Source organism: Pseudorasbora parva, chromosome 14 (assembly GCF_024679245.1).
Source record: "Pseudorasbora parva isolate DD20220531a chromosome 14, ASM2467924v1, whole genome shotgun sequence".
In the NCBI taxonomy this organism is placed as follows: domain Eukaryota; kingdom Metazoa; phylum Chordata; class Actinopteri; order Cypriniformes; family Gobionidae; genus Pseudorasbora; species Pseudorasbora parva.
The window spans coordinates 1784334-1806378 of NC_090185.1; the positions used below are offsets into that span (position 1 = coordinate 1784334).

Consider the following 22045-nt stretch of genomic DNA (forward strand, 5'->3'; position numbering starts at 1 on the left):
GCTTCCTGCCATCTCGCGCTTCAGAACCTCAGCGGCGGGGCCTGCCGTTCTTCCACGACTTGCACACCGAGGTGGCAAGATCGTGGAGGAGACCGGCATCATATCGTGTCTTCAGCCCGCAGACTTCGGTCTACAGTAACATCAGCGGGCTGAGACAGTATGGTTATGGGGCGATGCCAAAGGTCGAAGAGACGCTCGCGAGCCATCTCTCACCTTCATCGGCATCGTCCCTTAAGGCCCCGACTTTACCCACCAGACCATTAAAAACAACGTCGGCGCTGGTGGGTAAAGCGTACTCGGCAGCGGGTCAGGCGGCTGCATGCCTGCACACGATGGCTATCGTGCAGGCATACCAGGCTGACCTGCTGAGGGATCTGGATAGTAGTGATGCTGTGGGGGGAGATATTGTCGCTGAACTAAGAACGTCAGCTGATTTAGCTCTCCGGGCCACCAAGGAGACGGCCAGATGTGTTGGCCGCTCCATGGCAGCATTGGTGGCTACGGAGAGGCATTTATGGTTGAACCCCACAGATATCAAGGAGAGGGAGAAAGCCTTTCTGCTTGATGCACCGCTTTCTCCTGGAGGCCTCTTCGGTGACGCAGTCCACACTGTCACCGAGAGGTTCCAGGAGTCGAAAAAGCAAGCTGCGGCGCTCAGGCAGTTCCTCCCTCTCCGGGTCCAGGTCCCTGGGGCTGCTGCTGATACCACAAAGCAGCCCAAACCGAGTACGAGCTCCTCACACAGGGCTCAGCAAAAGCAGAGCGTCGCTGCCCGAGCTCCCCCTCAGCGTGGGGACGAGGGGCGGCGCTCTCAGACGAGGCCTTCGAGGGGCAGGGCTGATCTGCGGACAGTCCTGATCGCCAAGAAGGCCTCGTCGAAGCGTTCCTGACGCCAGAAGCGTCAGGACGCTGAGGGTGGTTCCCCCCGTAGGGAAACGGTGTTTACCCCTGCCAACGGTACCCGTTTCCCTACGGCACCCTCGGGGGGCCGCGCTGCCAACCCCGCCGCATTGCCGGGGCGCAGTCGGTCTCCGCTGGCCACCCGAGGGTGGTCCGCACCCCCTTCGGGGGGGCCCCCGAGCAGTCAAGTCAGTTGTTCCCTGCCGGTCCGCCGCTTCAGGGCACTGTGCTTGTTGCTCAAAATACACCAGAGGCCAGCCTCGAGAGGCTGGTTCCCTTAGTAGATTTTCTAGACGAGTGGAAACGTCTATCAAATATATCTCATTGGGTCCTGCAGATAATAGAAAAGGGGTACGCCATTCAATTCAGAAGTCGGCCACCTCCTTTCTGCGGTGTCCTACCTACAGAGGTGGGCCCGGAGCAGGCTCTGGTAATGGCACAGGAAGTAGAGACACTCCTGCAAAAAGGGGCTATAGAGAGGGTTCCCCCTCCCAGCAGGGAGTCGGGCTTTTACAGCCGTTACTTCATCGTGCCGAAGAAGGATGGGGGCTTACGCCCGATATTAGATCTGCGGCTATTGAATCGCTCGGTGGCCAAGCTCAAATTCAAGATGCTTACACTCAGACAGATTGTAGCGCAGGTCAAATCGGAGGATTGGTTTGTCACCATAGACCTCAAAGATGCGTATTTTCATGTCTCCATCCTTCCACATCACAGGAAGTTCCTGAGGTTTGCCTTCGGGGGAGAGGCATACCAATATCGTGTACTTCCCTTCGGTCTAGCACTGTCACCCCGCACGTTCACCAAGTGTGTGGATGCAGCTCTGGCGCCGCTGCGTCTGCAGGGCATCCGCATATTGAACTATATCGACGACTGGCTGATTCTAGCGAATACAGAGCAGATGGCGGTCCAGCATCGAGATGCTGTTCTCGCCCATATGTCGAAGTTGGGGTTGAGGCTGAACGCCAAGAAGAGTGTGCTTTCTCCGGCTCAGAGAACCACTTTTCTAGGTGTGAACTGGGATTCGGTAATTATGCGGGCGCAATTATCGCCGACACGCATAGCATCGATCCTAGCAGCCGTCAAAGAGCAGAAGCTAGGCCGAGCCGTCACTGTGAAACAGTTCCAGAAACTGTTAGGTCTCATGGCAGCAGCGTCCAACGTGATACCTTTTGGCCTACTGTACATGAGGCCACTGCAGTGGTGGCTCAAAACGAAAGGGTTCTCCCCGAGGGGAAATCCGCTCCGCACGATCAAAGTCACGCGGCGATGCCTACGTGCTCTGGTCATGTGGAAAAACCCGGGGTTTTTATCTCAGGGTCCCGTGTTGGGGGCTCATGTTCGTCGCGTAACGCTAACGACAGACGCCTCTCTCACGGGCTGGGGGGCGACCATGAGTGGTCGCTCATCCCAGGGTCTATGGCAGGAACATCAGCGGCACTGGCACATAAATCGGCTAGAGATGCTCGCAGTGTTTCTTGCATTGAAACAGTTCCTGCCCGACCTCAGGGGCCATCATGTGTTAGTCAGGACAGACAACACATCGGTGGTCGCCTATATAAATCACCAGGGGGGTCTGAGGTCTCGTCCATTGGACAAACTGGCACATCGGATCCTCCTGTGGGCCCAAGGGAAATTGCTGTCAATCAGGGCAGTATATATCCCGGGGGCCCTGAATCAGGAAGCAGACAGCCTGTCGAGACAGGGGCCGAGGCCCGGGGAATGGAGACTCCACCCAGAGGTGGTGGAGCTCCTTTGGAAGGTTTATGGGAAAGCAGAAATAGATCTATTTGCTTCGGCGGAGAATTCCCACTGCCCGCAGTGGTTTTCTCTGACCCATCCGGCCCCGCTGGGGCTGGATGCCATGGTACAGGAGTGGCCGAGGCTGCCTCTGTACGCCTTCCCCCCGATTGTCTTGCTTCCAGGAGTTCTGGAGAGGGTACGCCGGGACGGGGCCCAGGTACTTCTAGTGGCTCCGAACTGGCCGACCCGAGTATGGTTTTCGGACCTGATATCTCTCCTGGAAGGCTCTCCGATGGAGATTCCGACCAGGAGGGATCTACTCTCTCAGGCGGGCGGGAGATTCCTGCACCCACGCCCGGAGATGTGGAAACTGTGGGCCTGGCCTCTGAGGGGGCTAGGCTCATAGAGGAGGGTCTCTCGGCCGAGGTCGTGGAGACCATCCTACACTCCAGAGCTCCGTCCACAAGGAAGCTGTACGCTTTGAAATGGAGACTTTTCTCAGCATGGTGCAGAGAACGCCAGTGGAACCCAGTTAACTGCCCGGTTGGTACAGTGCTGGAGTTCTTGCAGGCAAGGTTCTCGGCAGGGTTGACCCCCTCCACAATAAAGGTGTACGTGGCGGCCTTGGGTGCCTTCCACGTCCCTTTCGGTGGAGTGTCTTTGGGAAGACACCCTCTAATTACACGCTTCCTTCGTGGCACTTTAAGGTTGAGGCCGGCTATGCACTCGAGGGTCCCAGCATGGGACTTGGCCATTGTTCTGAGGGGCTTGTCCGGACCACCGTTCGAACCTCTGGAGGAGGTTTCGGATAAGTTCCTCACTCTGAAAACTATCTTCTTGTTGGCCATTTCTTCTCTTAAAAGAATAGGAGATATTCAGTCCCTGTCGGTAGGGCCCTCATGTTTAGAGTTTGCGCCGGGGATGGTGAAAGCATTTCTACATCCCAGGCCGGGTTATGTCCCCAAGGTTCCTACGAGCCCACGGGGCCCCATCACTCTACAAGCCTTCTGTCCTCCTCCGTTTTTGACATCAGACCAGGAAAGATTAAATCTGCTGTGTCCTGTGAGGGCACTGGATACATACGTCCACAGAGCTGCCCTGTGGAGGAAATCTGAGCAATTATTTGTCTGTTTCGGACCCCCTAAGAAGGGGGCTCCAGTATCCAAGCAGAGGATGAGCAAGTGGGTGGTCGAGGCCATCTCACTTGCTTATGAAGCGGCCGGGCAGCCGTCTCCACTGGCTGTCCGGGCGCACTCAACCAGGGGTATGGCTGCTTCAAAAGCACTCTTGTCGGGGGCTTCCCTCCACGATATATGCAACGCGGCCGGATGGTCGTCTCCGTCTACCTTCGTCAGGTTCAGACCTGGCATCTACAGTAGGGGCACAGGTTCTCTCGTAACCGTGTGCGCTTCGGCTTCACACATACGAGACACTTGGTCCTATGGCGATGTGGGTATAAGCGTTCTCACAGCGTTTCGACGCAGCTCGAGTTCCCCGAAAGGGAACGTCTCAGGTTACGTATGTAACCCTAGTTCCCTGAGGGAACGAGACGCCGCGTCGCTCTGCCATACTCCCGGCGTGTCCGTGATCACTTACTTCAGGCTTTATCAGAAGTTAGTTCCTGTTTGTTTTCACGGACGCTTTATAGCTTCCGGTCGATGACGTCATCACGCCGACGATCGATCTTTTTTCCGATGGAATGGTTCTACAGGCGCTTCACGACGCATTAACGCAGAGGCGTTCTCACAGCGTTTCGACGCAGCGTCTCGTTCCCTCAGGGAACTAGGGTTACATACGTAACCTGAGACGTTTTCTGTCTTTTCTCAGTCTAGAAGGCACCAAATTCAAAAATAATTTCACATTTCTACTACATTAATGACCCTGTTTAAATACAGATTCATCTTCCCAGCGCTGAAGTACCCCTTTAAGTAGAGAGGTTTAGATAAGGGGGTTTGAGTTGACTAATAATAAACATTTAACCTGATGATAAATTTTTATTTAATGTTATTAGCATTTTATTTAATCTGCAACAACAATGTGAACTTTTATAAAGATCCGTTTGGCTATTAACTTTAAAATTAATCATTATGCAAAAATATGAGGAGAGTTCTTCGCATAAAACCTAAATCTCTATTCACATGTTGGACAAGTTTAAAGAAAGAGACAAAAGCCTGAGGTGGAGAATATTAATGTTCTTTATTATCGATCAGTAGAGGTAATAAAGGTCTTGCAAATAGGAGAGAAAGGAGAATAGTACATTAGTACATGTGATACACATTCATCAAATGTTATTATAGCAAAGCAAAAGCTACAGAAAAATGAGTGCTTCACAACATCGTCCTGTGACGTTACAAACATTCTTCTCTGATCTCTAACACAAGAAAGACCATCATCTCTTAAGACCACACAATCACTCAATCATAAGATTAAACCACAATAGCAAACATTACAAGAGCTAGACAAATAGTAATATGATAAATGATTAAATGGTTACAATGTATAATAAATTATTTTATGATTAATGAAACATGATAATATGATAAAATGATTATAAATGATTAAATGAAATAAAATGAAACACACATATGGCGGCTCTCTTGCTATTATGAATCCTCTGATTGCTCTATTACATTTGTTTATGGACATTAATTGCTAACTTTGACGATGTTTTCTCTCAGTAATAACTGATCTGATCAAATCTGCTGAAGACATTAACGTCCATCTTAAAACGGCATAATGGATTTAGAAATGTCAGATTATGCTTAAAAAAAATCAATAGCAGAATCAGGCATTTTTAATGTTTTTCTTTGAGTTTGTTTCTTTTCTATCTCTTTTGTCTTTTATGGTCTGCTAAATTCGTGTTTAAACTCTACCAAGAGAAAATGAGTTTTGTATGATGGCTTTAGTTCAGGTCAGTCCACCTCTACTCAAACCCCTTGATCGAGGTCTTCAGGATCACTCAGTGAGGGGCAGAGTTACAGGAGCGGATCTGAAGAGCCCTGATTAACTGAACACAGAGAAATACAGTAAACCTCTTCACATACACTACAGAAGACAAGAGCCGTAATATCTGGATCATCAATAATGAGGAAAACGGTTTCACATGACACTACACCACCTATTTTCCAGCTCCATTCTTAACCTTTTCTCTTCGTTCAGTTCTTTTTCTTTTTCTTGCTTTAACCTTTTCACTTCTTTTAGTTCTTTTTCTTTTTCTTGCTTTTTCCTTTTCTCTTCGTTCAGTTCTTTTTCTTTTTCTCGATTTATCCTTTTCTCTTCGTTCAGTTCTTTTTCTTTTTCTCGATTTATCCTTTTCTCTTCGTTCAGTTGTTTCTGAAACTCTTCAAGCCTCTCTTTGAGCTCCTGAACGTGCTGATCTTTTCTTTTTATAAAATCATTCAGTTCTTCTTCTTGTTTTCTGATTTCGTCTCTATGTTTCTTCTTCAGCTCCTCTATTTCCTCTTCATGTTTCTGTTTCATTTCATCACACTCTTTTTCTTCTCTTCTTATTGCTTCCCTCTCCTCTCTTTCTCTTCTCTTCAGCTCTTCTTCTTGCTCTCGTTTCAGATCTTCCATCATTGTCTCCCATCTCTTTCTCTTCTCGACTCGTCTCTCTTCATCCTCTTGTTTTCTTCTCTCCCACTCCTCTTTCCTCTCTCGCTCCAGCTGCTCAAAACGTCTTTTCATTTCATTTCTCTCTTCTTCACATTCTCTCTCTTTTTCTTTACTCTCTCTTTTCTGTTTTTCTTTCTCCTTCTCTATCATCTCTTCTTGTTCCTCTCCCTCAGTTTCAAATCTCTCTCTCCTTTTCTCCAGTTCTTCTTGTTTTTCTCTTAGCTGTCCCTTATGTCTCTCTTTTATCTTTCTTTCCTCTTCCTCTCGTTCTCTCATCTCTTTTTTCTTCTCTTCCTCCCATTCTTTCAGCTGTTGTTTAATTCCCTCTTGTTTTTCTTTGTCATCTTCAGCCTCTTTTATTTTTCTCTTCCATTCTTCTCTTTGTTTCTCTTCCTTTTCCTTCCTCTTTTGCTCCTCTGAATCTCTCTTTTTCATCTCCTCTTCGTGTTTTCTTCTTAACTCTGCCATGATGTGTTCCTGCTCAGTTTTCATCTTTTCTTGATCTTGTCTGTATTTCTCTTCTCTCTTCCTATCTTCCTCTTCTCTTTCTTTTAGCTGTTTTTCATACTGTAATCTCTGATTTTTAATCTCTCTCTCCATCTCTTCTACTCTTTGATCATATTCATCTCTTCGCTGTTTTTCCTCTTCTGATCGTTTCTGATCATCCTCCTCCTCTTGTTTCTTCTGCTGAGAATTTTCTTTCTCCTCAAACTTTCTCCTCAGTGCTTCCTGCTTTTCTCTGAATTTGTTCTCCAGCTTCACTCTTTCATCATCTGTCTTTCGTTTCTTCTCCTTCAGTCGCTCTATCCTGTGTTTAACTTCCATGTCATATCTGGCTTTTAATTCTTCAACTTGAGCCTGATTTTTTCTTTCCTTCTCTTCTATCATTTCCCATCTCTTTTTAGTGGAGATCGCTGCCTCCTCAAACATCTCATTAGTGAAGTATCGGCCCTCATTAGATTTCTTCAGCTCTTCTATCATGTTTAAGAGCTCAGTAACTTGTGTCCGATCTTGTGTTTCTCTGTTGTTAAAGGCCAGGAATCTGTTTCCACAGTCACTGATCAGTTTCTTGAGTTCCTCATTCGTACTTTTCTCTACATATTCTTCAATAGTTTGTCGTTTCAGATCATCTCCTTTAGTGAAGAGAACAATGCTGAACTTTGCTGCTTTTGGGCCAAAGGTCATCTTTATCATGTCTAAAGTGTCTCTCTCCTCTTGGGTGATTCTTCCCAAATTCACCACAATAATGAACACATGAGGTCCAGGAGCGGACAGAGAAACACTTTTCACTATTTCTTCCACCACTTTTTCATATTTCAGTGAGGTGTTAAGGAGTCCTGGAGTATCAACAACAGTGACTGATTTACCATCAACTTCCTTCTGACAAGTATTGGTCACCAACTGTAAACTGGCTTCACTCTGAAACTCATTTTTTCCGAGGATCGTGTTTCCTGTGGAACTCTTTCCACTTCCTGTCCTCCCAAACAGCAAGATTCTCAAACCTCCTGAATCTGACGGTGTATCTTCATCATCTGCAAATGACAATAATAGAGTTTAGAGATTAACAACAACTGATTCAATTTGGGACCCTGAGCAGCAAGTGTTAAACTAAGTTTGAAAATATTTATAGCAGTCCATCTCAGTGGTTCACAATGGTTTTTGAGTCACCACCCCTATCCATTATCCAGGACTCTTACCACTCACATTAAACAGGGTTGTCAACTCTCAAGCATTTGGCGTGAGACATACGCTCTCACACTCTCACTCTGCTCAAGTAAATCTCACACCAATTTGCCAAAACTGCTTTTATATGAAACAAAGCTAAGCTTTTATTTTAGAAAAAGTTTAATACTAAATTTAGATAATAAATACCATTTTGGTGCACAATGTGGCATAACAGTTAAAGCCAGAAAGTTTTGCATGCTTTGATTGGTCACATGGTTCATGAAGCTCTCATTGGGTGCGTTTCATGCACACCAGTAAGCTGATAACTCAAAAAAATCAGATTATTGAAATAATCAGTTTTCCCCGTTTACATGCAAACCAGTAAACTGACACCGCAAGTAAACCGCGTTTACATGACTTTATTAATAAACCGGGTTATTTCCATGCAGTGACGTCAAAAATAATAATGTCCGTATCTGACTCTGAGTTTTTCAAATGTTAGCTCAGTTGTGATGTTAATAAAGCGTGTCATTGGGAGATTTACGGCTCAAATTATCTATCCTAATGCAGTTCCAGATGCAGTGTTTAGACTGAACCTCTTCTACTTCTGCTGCATGAGATGAGAACACATCTTTACAATTTACAGTCTCTTAAAAGAGTCTGGGTTTGTGATATATGTCCTTATCTAATGCAAAATGCTCACTCTGTCTGGATAAGTTTAAAACTTCTCTAAGTTTGTGTTTTTGTCACCGATCACACATGCGCACTTCAATAAGCCGACAGAAAGCTTCCCGGAATGCTGTGCTGAAGCGGTGAAGTCGCCTTAATGTCAAAGTGGAGGAATGAAGTGGAGCGCGGCGCGGACTATAACCGACATTAGTGTTCACGGACGACTGGATCTGCAGCTGAGAGACTGTTTACAGCGTGCATTTCCTCTCTCGCGCTAGTGACGCGCGAGCGCACCCTACCGGGAGAAGAGCCCGTACGGCCCATACAAGGACCTTCCGATCTTTTAACGTCAAGTAGACCCATACTCGAAAAAAACTCTCCAAAACTTGTGAGAAACTGGAAGGAGTATTTTTGACACAGAAATACTCTATCAAACGTCCAACATTAGTTTTTGAAACTTTGACTATGTTTGGGATGGGAATCCAAGTGTTTAACAGTGTAAAAAGCTCAGTATGCATGAAACAGCATTTCACCCCCCCTTTAATGCATTTACATGCCACGTGGTAATCGAGGTAAGAGGAAGAAAACTCCCTGTGTCGACTGGTTTATGCTTATGCCGATAAAAGAAAACGGGTAACCGCGGTTACATTACCATGATCATTGTCGGCTTATTAGGCATAATCGGCTTAAGAATGTGCATGTAAACGCACACAATATTTCTAAACAAACAAACAGTGACAGCATAGTGTGCATTGATCAACCACATTTACAGTATAATTTTATTATGGAGAGTGATGGAGATGCAACATTGTTAACATTAATGTTTTTCTTGTATTATGCCTCAGGAATTCCTTACTAATTAGTCACACTCATACTCATTGGTGGTCAAATGTGACCATACACCTTAACTATATATCAGTTAAATAGCCTAAATGTTCTTTATTTTAGTTCAATAATATTTATTGAATATTTTAAGAATCTTTTGGTACTAAATACTATTTGTGCAATAATTATACATTTACATTTACATTTAATCATTTAGCAGACGCTTTTATCCAAAGCGACTTACAAAAAAGGGGAGAGTAATAGAAGCAACGAAACAGACAAGGCCAACAACCTGTAAGAGCTGTAAGAAATCTCAATTAATTAGCACAATACACAACAAATTTTTATTTTTTTTTTTTTTTAAGACATCTACAACAAAAACTCACGTACGCAATATACAGAACACTGGATTCTGATAGTTATGATAACTATGTAACATACCCGCCTGAAGGCACAAATCCGGATGAGAGACGTAGATATGATCCGTTGCTGTGGTGATCAGTAAGTGCTATTCTGTATTGGTCAAGTGCAAATGGAAAAGATGCGTCTTAAGAAGTTTTTTAAGAATGGCTACAGACTCGGCAGCACGAATTGAGATCGGCAGGTCATTCCACCAGGTGGGAACGGTCCAGGAAAATGTCCGTGAGAGCGATTTCATGCCTCTTTGGGATGGAACCACGAGGCGCCGCTCACTCGCAGAACGCAAGCTTCTGGAGGGTGTGTAAGTCTGAACAAGTGAGTTTAGGTATATTGGTGCAGAGCCAGTGGTTGTTTTGTAGGCGAGAACTAGTGCCTTGAATTTGATGCGAGCAGCCATTGGCAACCAGTGCAGTTTGATGAAGAGAGGCGTAACATGCGCTCTCCTCGGCTCATTAAAGACCACTCTCGCCGCTGCATTCTGGATCAGCTGCAAGGGTTTGATAGTGCATGCTGGAAGCCCAGCCAGAAGAGCATTACAATAGTCCAGTCTGGAGAGAACAAGAGCTTGAACCAGGAGTTGTGCAGCCTGTTCTGATAGGAAGGGTCTGATCTTTCTAATGTTGTATAAAGCAAATCTGCAGGACCGGGCTGTTGCAGTAATGTGGTCAGTGAAGTTTAACTGGTCATCAATCACAACTCCAAGGTTCCTGGCTGTCCTTGATGGAGATATGGTCGATGAACCAAGCTGAATGGAGAAATTTTGATGAAGTGCTGGGTTGGTTGAGAAAACAAGTAATTCTGTCTTTGCAAGATTGAGTTTAAGATGATGCTCTTTCATCCAGTCAGAAATGTCTGTCAGACAGGCAGCGATACGAACACTGACTGTAGGATCATCTGGTTGAAATGAGAAGCAGAGTTGAGTGTCATCAGCATAGCAGTGATAGGAGAAGCCGTGTTTCTGAATGACAGAACCTAATGATGACATGTAGATGGAGAAGAGAAGTGGTCCAAGCACTGAGCCCTGTGGAACCCCAGTAGCTAGATGATGTGACTTAGACACTTCACCTCTCCATTACACCCTGTAGGACCTACCAGAGAGGTAAGACCTGAACCACTGGAGAGCAGATCCTGAGATCCCCGTGCTCTTAAGTGTTGACAGGAGGATCTGGTGGTTAACTGTGTCAAAAGCAGCAGACAGATCCAGCAGAATGAGCACTGAGGATTTGGAAGCTGCTTTTGCCAGTCTCAGTGCCTCAGTTACCGAGAGCAAGGCAGTCTCGGTCAAATGGCCGCTTTTGAAGCCGGATTGGTTGTTGTCTAGGAGGTTGTCCCGTTCAAGAAACATAGAGAGTTGATTGAACACAACTCGCTCAAGGGTCTTTGCGATGAAAGGCAGAAGGGATACCGGTCGGTAGTTTTCTAAAAGTGCTGGATTCAGAGAGGGTTTCTTAAGCAGTGGGGTTACCCGAGCCTGCTTAAATGGAGAGTTTATGAGTTGTTAGAGTGTGTTGGAGAGACGGAGTTTTACGCCCTCATGCGTGTTTGTGTTTACCCATTGTGTTTGAGAAATAAAGAATTACTAGTCCCATTCATACCAACCCCGCCTTCTTCCTTCCCCCCCAAGAAAGTTAAGAGCCACGAACCTGACTACACTGGTGCCAAATCCCGGGAGGGAAGAAGAACGCCGCCACCATTATGGAGACGGTGCGACCACCGACCCTCTTCCCGCTTCCTCACCCCAGGTTCTCTCTCCACGCCAATTCTCTGACCTACTTCCAGCCACTAGGGCGGCGGGGAAGTCTGGGCTGGCTTGTTGGCGCTTCGGGGACCCAGGACACTTCATTGACCGGTGTCCCATGATGGAGGTGGGGACGCTGATCCGGGTCCCCGATGTGCCACAAGCCGCCCCCGATCAAGCTGGCCTGTACCAGATACCAGTGAGTATCAAGGGGGGTACGTATTAGGCTTTGGTGGATTCAGGTTGCAACCAGACCTCGATACATCAAAGCCTGATCCATCCTAGGGCATTGGGTAATAGCCGCATGGTTATGGTGAGGTGTGTGCACCGGGAAGTGGTGAACTATCTGTTGGTGCACGTGGATATTCAATTTCGGGGACAAACGCATAGTGTGGAGGTAGCAGTTAACCCGCACCTCCGGCATCCGATAATTTTGGGGTGCAGGTGGGGGGAGGTGGATTCGGGACCTCCGGGAAACGTTCAGGGGGAACAGAGTGGTCTGAGTGGTCCCATTCTCTCAGACCATGATGACTTCCCCCTGGAGCAGTCCCAGGATGAGACGCTTAAAAACGCATTTAATCAGGTCCGATCCATCGACGGCCACCTCCTCCATCCGGACCGGCTGCTCACCTACCCATATTTTTCAGTGATAAAAGAGGGTGACCCAAGACGCCCAATCAAAGCAAGATACAACCCAGTTGTTAGTACCAAAAAGCCGTCGGGAAATGCTTTCCAGGCGGCTCATGTGAATCCAATGGCCGGGCATTTAGGACAAACGGCAACACTAAACCGTCTAATGGCCCGTTTTTTTTGGCCAGGCATTCACGATACTGTACGCAGGTGGTGTGCGTCGTGTCGGGAATGTCAGTTGGTGAATCCACCGGCCACTCCAAAAGCACCGTTGTGCCCCCTTCCGCTGATGCAGGTCCCCTTCGCGTGAATTGGGATGGACCTCATCAGGCCATTAGAGTGGTCAGCACGGGGACATCGCTTTGCATTAGTCCTGGTGGACTATGCACCGCGATGTCCCGAGGCAGTTCCGCTCCGCACTATTTCGGCGAAAAGTGTAGCGGGTGCGCTGTTCTCGTTAATCTCCCAGGTGGGAATTCCGAAAGAAATTCTCACCGACCAAGGCCTGGCGTTTATGTCACGGACAATCCGCGAACTCTACGAATTGTTGGGCATTAAATCGATTCGCACCAGCGTCTATCACCCACAAACAGACGGTGGAACGCTTTAATCGCACGTTGAAAGCCATGATTTGTAAGTTTGTGCACGAGGACGCCAAAAATTGGGATAAATAGCTGTTATTCGCTGTCCGCGATGTTCCCCAAGCCTCCACGGGGTTTTCCCCCTTCGAGGTGCTCTATGGGCACCAGCCGCGGGGGGTGCTGGACGTCCTTAGAGAGGCTTGGGAGGACGGACCTTCCGCGAGCAAGAACGAAATTCAGTATGTCCTGGACCTGAGAGCAAACCTCCACACTTTGGGGCGGCTTTCATGTGAGAATTTGCTCCAGGCTCAGGACAGACAGAGACAGCTATATAACAGAGGCGCTAGGCTCCGTCAATTTACACCGGGAGAGAAAGTGCTTGTATTACTCCCTACCTCAAGCTCTAAATTGCTCGCGAAGTGGCAAGGACCTTTCGTGGTCACACGGCGAGTGGGAGATCTCGACTATGAGGTAATTCGGTCGGATAGGGACGGGGCATGTCAAATTTACCATCTCAACCTGTTAACAAAGTGGGTGGAGGCGGAGGCAGTGATGCTAGCGACGGTGGTGAGTTGGGAGGAGGATCTCGGGCCAGAGGCCAAAAAGCGCAATCTATCGCGCTGGCCCCTGGGGGAGACCACCTCTCGCCCTCGCAGCTCACTGAAGTGAAACACTTACACGCAGAGTTTGCGGACGTGTTCTCGCCCCTACCGGGTCGAACGGACCTCATTCAAAACCACGTCGAGACAGAGCCGGGTGTGGTAGTTCGCAGCCGGCCGTACCGTTTACCTGAGCACAAAAAAAAGGTGGTGCAGGAGGAATTAGCAGCAATTCTCGATATGGGAGTAATAGAAGAGTCCAACAGCGACTGGGCGAGCCCGATAGTTTTAGTGCCTAAAACGGACGGCTCTGTACGGTTCTGCGTGGACTATCGTAAGGTGAACGCGGTGTCAAAATTTGATGCTTATTATTCGACACTGGACCTAACCAAGGGATATTGGCAGATCCCCTTGTCTCCCATGTCCAAAGAGAAAACAGCTTTCACCACGCCGTTCGGGTTACACCAATTCGTCACCCTTCCATTCGGCTTGTTCGGGGCCCCCGCGACCTTCCAGCGTCTGATGGACAGAATTCTCCGTCCGCATGCTGCGTATGCCGCCGCATATCTAGATGACATCATCATCTACAGTGCGGATTGGCAGCGGCATATGCAGCACTTGCGGGCTGTCCTGAAGTCGCTGAGAAGAACGGGGCTCACTGCCAACCCGAAGAAGTGTGCAATTGGGCGGGTGGAAGTAAGATATCTGGGCTTCCACTTGGGTCATGGACAGGTGCGTCCCAAAATTGATAAGACGGCGGCAATTGCGACCTGTCCGAGACCCAAGACCAAGGAGGTTAGACAGTTCCTGGGGCTAGCGGGATATTACAGAAGGTTTGTGCATAACTATTCGGACCTCGCTATCCCGCTGACGGATTTAACTAAAAAGGAGGTACCAAATACGGTTCAGTGGACGGAGCGGTGCCAGCAGGCTTTTACTCAGATAAAGGCTGCTCTGTGTGGTGGCCTGCTCTTGCAAGCTCCTAACTTTTCTCTCCCTTTTTCTCTACAGACTGACACCTCGGACAGGGGGTTGGGCGCTGTCCTGTCCCAGGAGGTGGGGGGTGAGGAATGGCCGGTGCTGTACATCAGTCGCAAGCTCTCTAAGAGAGATGATGTACAGCACCATAAAAAAGAGGGCTCCCCGGCCTGAGTCGGGCGGTGGGGGTATCTGGCGGAGGGGGCATGGTTTTGTGAGGTCTGTAGCAGGAGAGAAGGTACGGGGCAGAGCGGGGAGTAAGTAGGTCAAGTGTAAATGAATAACACCTGTGTCTAATTGCAGTAATTGGCGTGGAGAGATAGCACAAAAGCTGCTGCGGGAGGAAAGGAAGAGAGAGAGAGTTTGGACTGGGACTAGTCGAGCAGCCTGAGCCTGAGACGATATCTTGGAGAGTTTATGAGTTGTTAGAGTGTGTTGGAGAGATGGAGTTTTACGCCCTCGTGCGTGTTTGTGTTTACCCATTGTGTTTATGTAATAAAGAATTACTAGTCCCATTCATACCGACCCCGCCTTCTTCCTTCCCCCCCAAGAAAGTTAAGAGCCACGAACCTGACTACAATGTGTAATGCCATTACCTACTATGTGCCTTATGTCTCGTTAATAAAAATACATGAATCTAGTAGTTGCTCAAAAAACATTGCAGATCATAACTGCTTACTTATTTTTAGGTTTTGCATTTGAATAAATATGTAGAAATGATCAAACACTAGATTTTTTAAAACTTAGATTTTTTACATTTTCTAGATTTGAAAATGTAAAACGTAAATAACTTCCTAATATTTTTAATAATAACATTTATTTTCACTGTCTTCTTTGCTCATATTTATGATTCTGACCTTGACTGGATGTGTCTGTATTATTGGTTTCTTTCTTCTCTTCTTCTCTTTGTCTTTCCTTTTGCTTCTGTCTCTCCCATTCCTTTCGTTCTCTCTTCATCTCCTCTCGCATCTCTCTCTCATAATCCTCTATGTCTTTAATGTCTCTTTTATATTGTTCTTCTCTTTTTATGTATTTCTCTTCTTTTCTCTTTTTCTCTTTGTCATGATACTTTCTTTCTTTCTCCATCATCATCTTCATTCTCTCTCTCTCTAATTCATGTTTGATCTTAAGAGCCTCTCTGTCTCTTTTAAGTTTCTCATAATATTCATCCCATGTTTCCTTGTCTATTTTTCTCCTTCTCTCATCATCCTCTTCTCTTCTCTTGCTTACTATGTCATGATTGTGTCTTTCTTCCTCCAACATTAACTTCATTCTCTCTTTCTCTTGATTATTTTCATCCCTCATTGCCTGTTCTTTCTTTCTCCTTCTCTCATCCTCTTCATCTCTTCGTTGTCTTTCCTGTTGTTTCTGTCTCTCCCATTCCTCTCGTTCTCTCATCATCTCCTCTTGCATCTTTCTCTCTTGTTCGTCTCTTCCTTTAATGTCTCTATTATATCGCTCTTCTCTCTCTCTGAATTCCTCTTCTCTTCTCTTTCTCTCTTTGTCTTGATTCTGTCTTTCTTCCTCCATCATCCTCTTTTTCTCTTCTTCATGTTTGTTCATCAGTTCTTCTTTTTCTCTCTTCAGTTGCTCCACTTCATCCTCCAGCATCTTCTTTTGTTGTTCTTGTATTTCTCTTTCCATCTCTCTGAACATCTTACATGAGTAGTAACTCCCTCCGTTTTCTTTCACCATGTGGTCAATCTTCTTCAGTAGATCAGACACTTGTGTTCGGTCTTCAGTCTGTTTATTATTGAACACATGATATCTGTTTCCACAAATTTCAATCAGATTCATCAAAGGAGATCCAGGTTCCCCCAGCCACTGCTCAATGGATTTATTATCCAGATCTTCTCCTCGGGTGAAGAGCACAATGGTGTACATTAAAGATTTCTCACCAAACGTCTCTTGGATGATCTTCACTGATTTTTCCTCTTCTTGAGTGAATCGTCCCAGTGGTATCAGCAGGAGAAACACATGAGGTCCAGGCAGGATCATGGAGATGCAGTTGGTGATTTCTCTCTTTATTTCTTCATTACTGAGTTTAGTATCAAACAGTCCTGGAGTGTCGATCACAGTCACGTGCCGGCTGCTGATCTCACATGTTTCTCTCTGACACTCTTTAGTAATTGACTTTTGAGATGATTCTGCTGTAAACATGTTTCTTCCTAAGATGGTGTTTCCTGTTGCGCTCTTCCCAACTCCAGTTTTTCCCAGCAGCACAATCCTCAGATCATCTGCCTTTTCTCTTAAATCTAAATATAAATCAAATAAAAATTTAAAAAGTATATTCATTTTGAAGTGAAGATTGTCAGTCATTCATATAATCAGAGAATATTGTGTATAATATTGTGTGCAATTTGAACAAAAGCATCACGTGCAAATCAGATTATTTCCTCTAAACTCCTCATGTAATGTTATCGTTTTATCTCACAAATCTTTTTGCAATCATGAAAATTGTCAGATTTTTTTGATCATTACCTTTTGACTGAAACCACATCTCCAATGAATGAGTTTTCTTCTTCATTTCTTCAAATTTCTGCAGTTTTTCCATCTGTGCATCCCACAATGTCTCTGTGGAGAAACAAACTCCACTATTTGCCGCAACCTTCTGCTCCAGTTTCTCTATCAACACGGACACGTGTGTGTTTGGGCCAATGAGAAGATGCCGTCCTCCAAAACTCTCAATGACAGATTGTAGTTCTTCATTTAGATCTGCTGTCTGATGATCTGGATTCTGGTGTATGAGGATCATGAGGTGTTTGTTGATTCTTGAGCTGAATATTCTCTGGATCTTCTCCATTTCTGCTCTGTCTTCATCAGTCAGTGGACCATCAGGAATAATGTTGATGAAAACATGAACTCCAGGATCACAGAGAGACACACAGCGGAGCGACTGACGCATCACTTCCTCCTCTGAGAGCTGAGAGTTAATCAGAGCTGGAAGCTCCACCAGAGAGATCAGACGTCCATGAAGATCCACGTCTCTCCTCACACACTCTGAGCTGAGCTCTGATCCGCTCTCGCTCTGGTTCAGGATCAGGTTTGATATGAAGGATTTTAATCTTCTGTCACTCCCACACAGAGCCAGATTCAGCTTCACACCCTCTGGAACTGACAAAGAAAACTAGTTTAAAAACAAGATTTATCTTTTAAAAAACCTTTCATGTCTTGGCTAAACATGTACTCCTTTGGAAACACTGAAGAGAAACTCTAACCTCTCCCATTTTATCATTTTATATTCATTTTAAACTCAACCTCTGTTTCATGTCGGGTTCTAAACACAGATTTATAACTCCCTGGGGTCAGCAAAGAGACTCAAATAAACTGTAGATTTTTGTTCTGCATCATTCAAAAAGGTTAAGTATCTACTTTTATTTGTGTATACTCACAATAAAAACAAAATGTACTTTTCATAAAATAAATAAAACGAACATGATGCACATTCTCCCGTTTGTCTCTAAGTGAAGTTCGTTCTGAAATGTGTTTGAAAATGAACTGTAACTTTGCAAATACTGCCTGCAATAAATTTAATTAAAGAAGTGTGCATATAAAATGATCAGAGCTTTTATTTTTTTTATTTTTTTTTGCTGGATATATACTATTTGAAATGGTAAATGATAAAGAAAAATAACCAAGAGGAACAATCAAAGATAACGATAAAATCGAAAGGATAAACAATATACCAGTATGACAGAGTACAAGCTTTAGATTACACAACAAAACCCTATAGGTGCACCTTATAAATATAACACACTTATATTTCAACAGGTATGTCAAATCAATTTGGTTCACATCCATCCATGATATTTGTATAAGCACAAACAGCACTGTGAATCAGTTTCTCAAAGTCAATGAAGATTCAGTTCAATTTCAATTTCCAGGGAATAGAGACATACGTCGGACATCACAGACAAACTGGGATCACCTTTATGAGCTCCTGTCAGCTTCGAGATATGGAGAACGGGCCAATGACTATTGGCGTGCGAGATTTGCATTTCATGCTCCGCCCCGCGGTATAAAGTGGAAGCGATTGCAATGGACTATAGTTTTTCATTGAGGAGCCGAACTAGTGACTAGGCCTGCAGTGATGGTAAAACAACTGTGGCGACGGGACGTATGTCTCCGTTCCCTCCTTCAGTTACTACCACTTCCATCGCCCAGCAAGAGACCCTCGACCCCGTCTGTAACGGGCGGGAAACTCACAAGGGTATAGAGGGAGGAAGAGGTGGATTTAGTCTCCTTGTCAGGAACCTGACGATCAGATTGTGCTTCCCTAAGGACTTTCCACCTAAGTCATGATTAGCGGCAATAGTGTCAACATAAACTTTGAAGGTTGAGGGAAACAGCTCTTGTAGGAAGGATAGCACAGAACTGATCGAACATCTTTGGGGGTTGTCTCAGTGAGAAGAACGGCAATCGACGAACAGGTTCCACTTCAAAGCATAGAGGCGCCTCATAGAGGGAGCTTTAGTGGAAGTGATGGTGTCTACCACAGGCTATGGTAGGCCATCTTGAAACTGCAAGTCCTGTTCAGGGGCCAGACATGGAGTTTCCAGAGGTCCGGACACGGGTGCTGGAGGGTCACCTGTCTCTGAGTCAGGAGTTTCTTTCTCAGAAGAATGGGCCAAGGAGGTGCTGTCGCGAGGAGCACTATGTCAAGGAACCAAGTCCTGTTGGGCCAATGCAAGGCAAGGTCCTCCCTGACCTTACACAGTGTCTGTGCAAGAAGGCTCACTAGGAGAAACGCACACTTGCGTAGTCCCCAGGGCCAGCTGTGTGCCAGGGTACCTGGGCCAAGGGACCCCTCGGATGGGGAATAGAAAACTGGCAATGGGTTGTGTCCGGGGCGGCAAACAAGTTTACCTGTGCGGTCTCGAACTGACTCCTGATCAGCTGGACCACCTAGGGATGGAGTCTCCACTCTCCCGGGAGCACTGGCTGTCGTGAGAGCTCGTCGGTCCGCACGATTGAGCATTCCCGGAAATGGAAATGCCTGGACACTGGTTCTAGAGGCACTCTTGCCCATAGAAATAAAGGGTCCAACCACGGGCTAAAGTTTTGGCGGCACCTCTGTGTCACTGAGACATGGAGGGACCCGCTGTGCCATGCCCATCTCAGGACTCGGTCATGTAGCCAGCGTTGAAATGATCTCATATGAAGGAATCCGTGCGGCGTCACTGTGGCTGCGGATGCCATAGGCCCCAGGAGCCTCTGAAAATGTCTAAGTGGTACCGCTGTCCTGCATTTGAACGAATTCAAGCAGTTCAGCACTGACTAGACGCACTCCTCTGTGAAGAGTATCCAGCTCCATCCTGAGAAAAGAGGTCATCTGCGTGGGGCAGAGTTTGCTCTTTTCCAAGTTGACCTGAAGCCCCAACTGGCTCAGGTGTCAACAACTCAGTCAACTGACTGAGCACCATGTCTCTGTGTTCGCACAACTGCTCTCGCGATTGGGCAAGGATCAGCCAGTCCGCGAGATAGTTGAGGATGCGAACCTCACGCTCTTTAATGGGAGCAATGGCCGCCTCCACGACTTTCGTGAAGACACAGGGCTAAAGGGACAGTCCGAAGGGTAGGACTTTGTAGTGATATGCCCGTCCGTCGAATTTCAAGGGACAATCAAGACATAAAAGTATGCATGCTTCAGGTCAATCGCTGCAAACCAATCTTGGGGACGGATGCACTTGAAGAGCATTTCTGTGTTAACATTCTGAATTCGAGAATTGCACATCCAAGATCGGCCATAACCCGCCGCCTTGGGTACAATGAAGTACGGGCTGTAAAAGCCGGTCTTTATATCTCAACATGGCTATGTGAGAGGGCTCGTGGCCATAAACAAGGACAGGAAACAACCGCATCCAGAAACGCAAGGGAATGACGTCTTGAAAAAGACGCAATGTCACACCCGCACTGCTCTTTTAGATGAAAAATTGCTGTTTTAAATGTATTGAAGCACCCAGGAATGACTGCAGTAAAACACAGGAGAGTAGTTCAGCTTGTGTATGCACTCACCATTGGGAACGCCCTCCCTGAACAAACAGTGCGTTGAAAACAGCAGTTTATCACTGTATCAGTGAGCTTGCGCCCGTCGCTGATCGTGCCATCTCTCCCAGCACTCAAAGAAGCCTCTTCTGTTGTTCTCTCTTTCTCTCTGCTGAAGCAGGAACAGTCTTCTTCATCAACACCGTGTTCAGCGCCGAAGTGAATTACAATAGTGCGTTGCGATTGCTTCCTGAACGCGAGATGCAAGTCTCGCACGCCAACAGTCATTTGCCCGTTCTCTATATCTCTATATCTCTATAGAAGTGATCCTAATTCGTCTGTGACGTCAAACGTATGTCGACCGTGACCGACTGAAAGGGAACAAACAGTTCAAGAAACTTTACTCCTACCACACAGTAGAGAAGGACAAAAATAGAAAGAAAAATACTTAAGACGATCAAACAAACCAATTTCTCGTTTCCATCAACGAGAAGGAAAAAAAACTGTGAGCTGAGATCCCACCTTAAATGAAAAATAAAACAGTAGAATTAACAATACGAAAATTTAGGCCTGCTTAATCGATCTAGTCTCCAGATCCATGGGGCTCACCATCAATTGAATTTTTAGAACTCGTTTCCACTGGAACAAAAAACCTGACCTGTATTTTAGGCCAACCGATATCAAAGATATTTCCATGTTCAGTTTGCATATTTTCAAAGAGAAATACAACTTATAACAGTGCTAAACTAAAATATAGCTACAAGCACAAAGAAGATAAGACATGCAACATGTAAGACTTTAGCCAGCAATCTTTCCTCCAACCACTAGGGGTCACACTCCTGCCAAGATCAGCGGCATGGCTCCCAGTCACAAGGGGCGCAGGAGGTCTTTTGCCTGCAATCCTTCTCCCAGTTTCCAGAGGGAAACCATTAGCAAGAACTCTTTATTTTACTTATGGGGGGGTGAAATGCTGTTTCATGCATACTGATCTTTTTACACTGTTAAAGACTTGGAATCCCCTACTAAACATAGACAAAGTTTCAAAAGTTAAGGTGGACGTTTGATGGGAGTATTTCTTTGTCAAAAATACTACTTCCGGTTAGTCATAAGTTTCGGCAATTTTTTTTCGATCATGGGTCCACTTGACGTTAAAATTTCGGAATTTCCTTGTATGGGCCGTACGGACAATTCTACTGGAAGAGCGTGAGAGAGAGAGCGAAAGCAACAGGCTACACCCATCAAAGCGGGGCTCGTAGGCTGCGCTGCACAGGTGATGTGACTTCAAAAAATTAATAATGTCACCAAAATAGTGCGTTTTTGGTTGCCAGACCAAGACAGTCCTGTACAGATTGCCAAAAACCCGCGCGTTAAGGCAACAGTGGGTGGAATTTGCTTTTCCGGATCAGCAACTGAGTTGCGCAAAGGTTTATGTCTGTTCACTGCATTTCGGTGCCGACTGTTTCATAAACAAGGCCCAGCTCTACGCCGGATTTTCCGATCGCCTAATGCTGAAGGATGGAGCAGTCCCAACGATAAAGGTCCCAACGTTAGAACCGCAGGCGGTGAGTGAGACTGCTTCAAATGTCTGTGTTTTTGCCTATGCCCATCAAGTAGCCCAAACATGATCACGTATAGTTAATTGATCAATGGAGAATGCGATTTTTAGTGCATATACATTTGTTTAGCTGGCCACTATA

General features: G+C 46.1%; 2 protein-coding genes across 2 annotated transcripts; both read right to left on the bottom strand.

The window, feature by feature from the left end:
• Positions 1 to 5742: 5742 nt before the first annotated feature.
• Positions 5743 to 11695, bottom strand: LOC137040782 (golgin subfamily A member 6-like protein 22). Its single transcript, XM_067416554.1, has 2 exons — positions 11611 to 11695; positions 5743 to 7790 (listed from the first exon to the last, which is right to left on the bottom strand). The coding sequence occupies exons 1-2, from the start codon at positions 11693 to 11695 to the stop codon at positions 5743 to 5745; spliced, it is 2133 nt and encodes a 710-aa protein (XP_067272655.1).
• A 3490-nt stretch (positions 11696 to 15185) lies between these two features.
• Positions 15186 to 19341, bottom strand: LOC137040783 (GTPase IMAP family member 8-like). Its single transcript, XM_067416555.1, has 3 exons — positions 19230 to 19341; positions 16845 to 17477; positions 15186 to 16618 (listed from the first exon to the last, which is right to left on the bottom strand). Exons 1-3 carry the CDS (start codon positions 19339 to 19341, stop codon positions 15186 to 15188), a joined length of 2178 nt encoding a protein of 725 aa, XP_067272656.1.
• Between the last annotated feature and the right edge of the window lie 2704 nt (positions 19342 to 22045).

Bases quoted from the DNA above. Each gene is read 5' to 3' on its own strand.
- LOC137040782 (XM_067416554.1), bottom strand. From the start codon at position 11,695: ATGGGACACCGGTCAATGAAGTGTCCTGGGTCCCCGAAGCGCCAACAA. The intron at 7,791-11,610 runs GTAGGTCAGAGA...TGTCATTTGCAG, and splicing joins CGCCGCCCTAGTGGCTGGAA to ATGATGAAGATACACCGTCA.
- LOC137040783 (XM_067416555.1), bottom strand. From the start codon at position 19,341: ATGCTCAATCGTGCGGACCGACGAGCTCTCACGACAGCCAGTGCTCCC. The intron at 17,478-19,229 runs GTAAACTTGTTT...TTTCTTTGTCAG, and splicing joins GTCAGTTCGAGACCGCACAG to TTCCAGAGGGTGTGAAGCTG. The intron at 16,619-16,844 runs GTAATGATCAAA...ATTTATATTTAG, and splicing joins GATGTGGTTTCAGTCAAAAG to ATTTAAGAGAAAAGGCAGAT.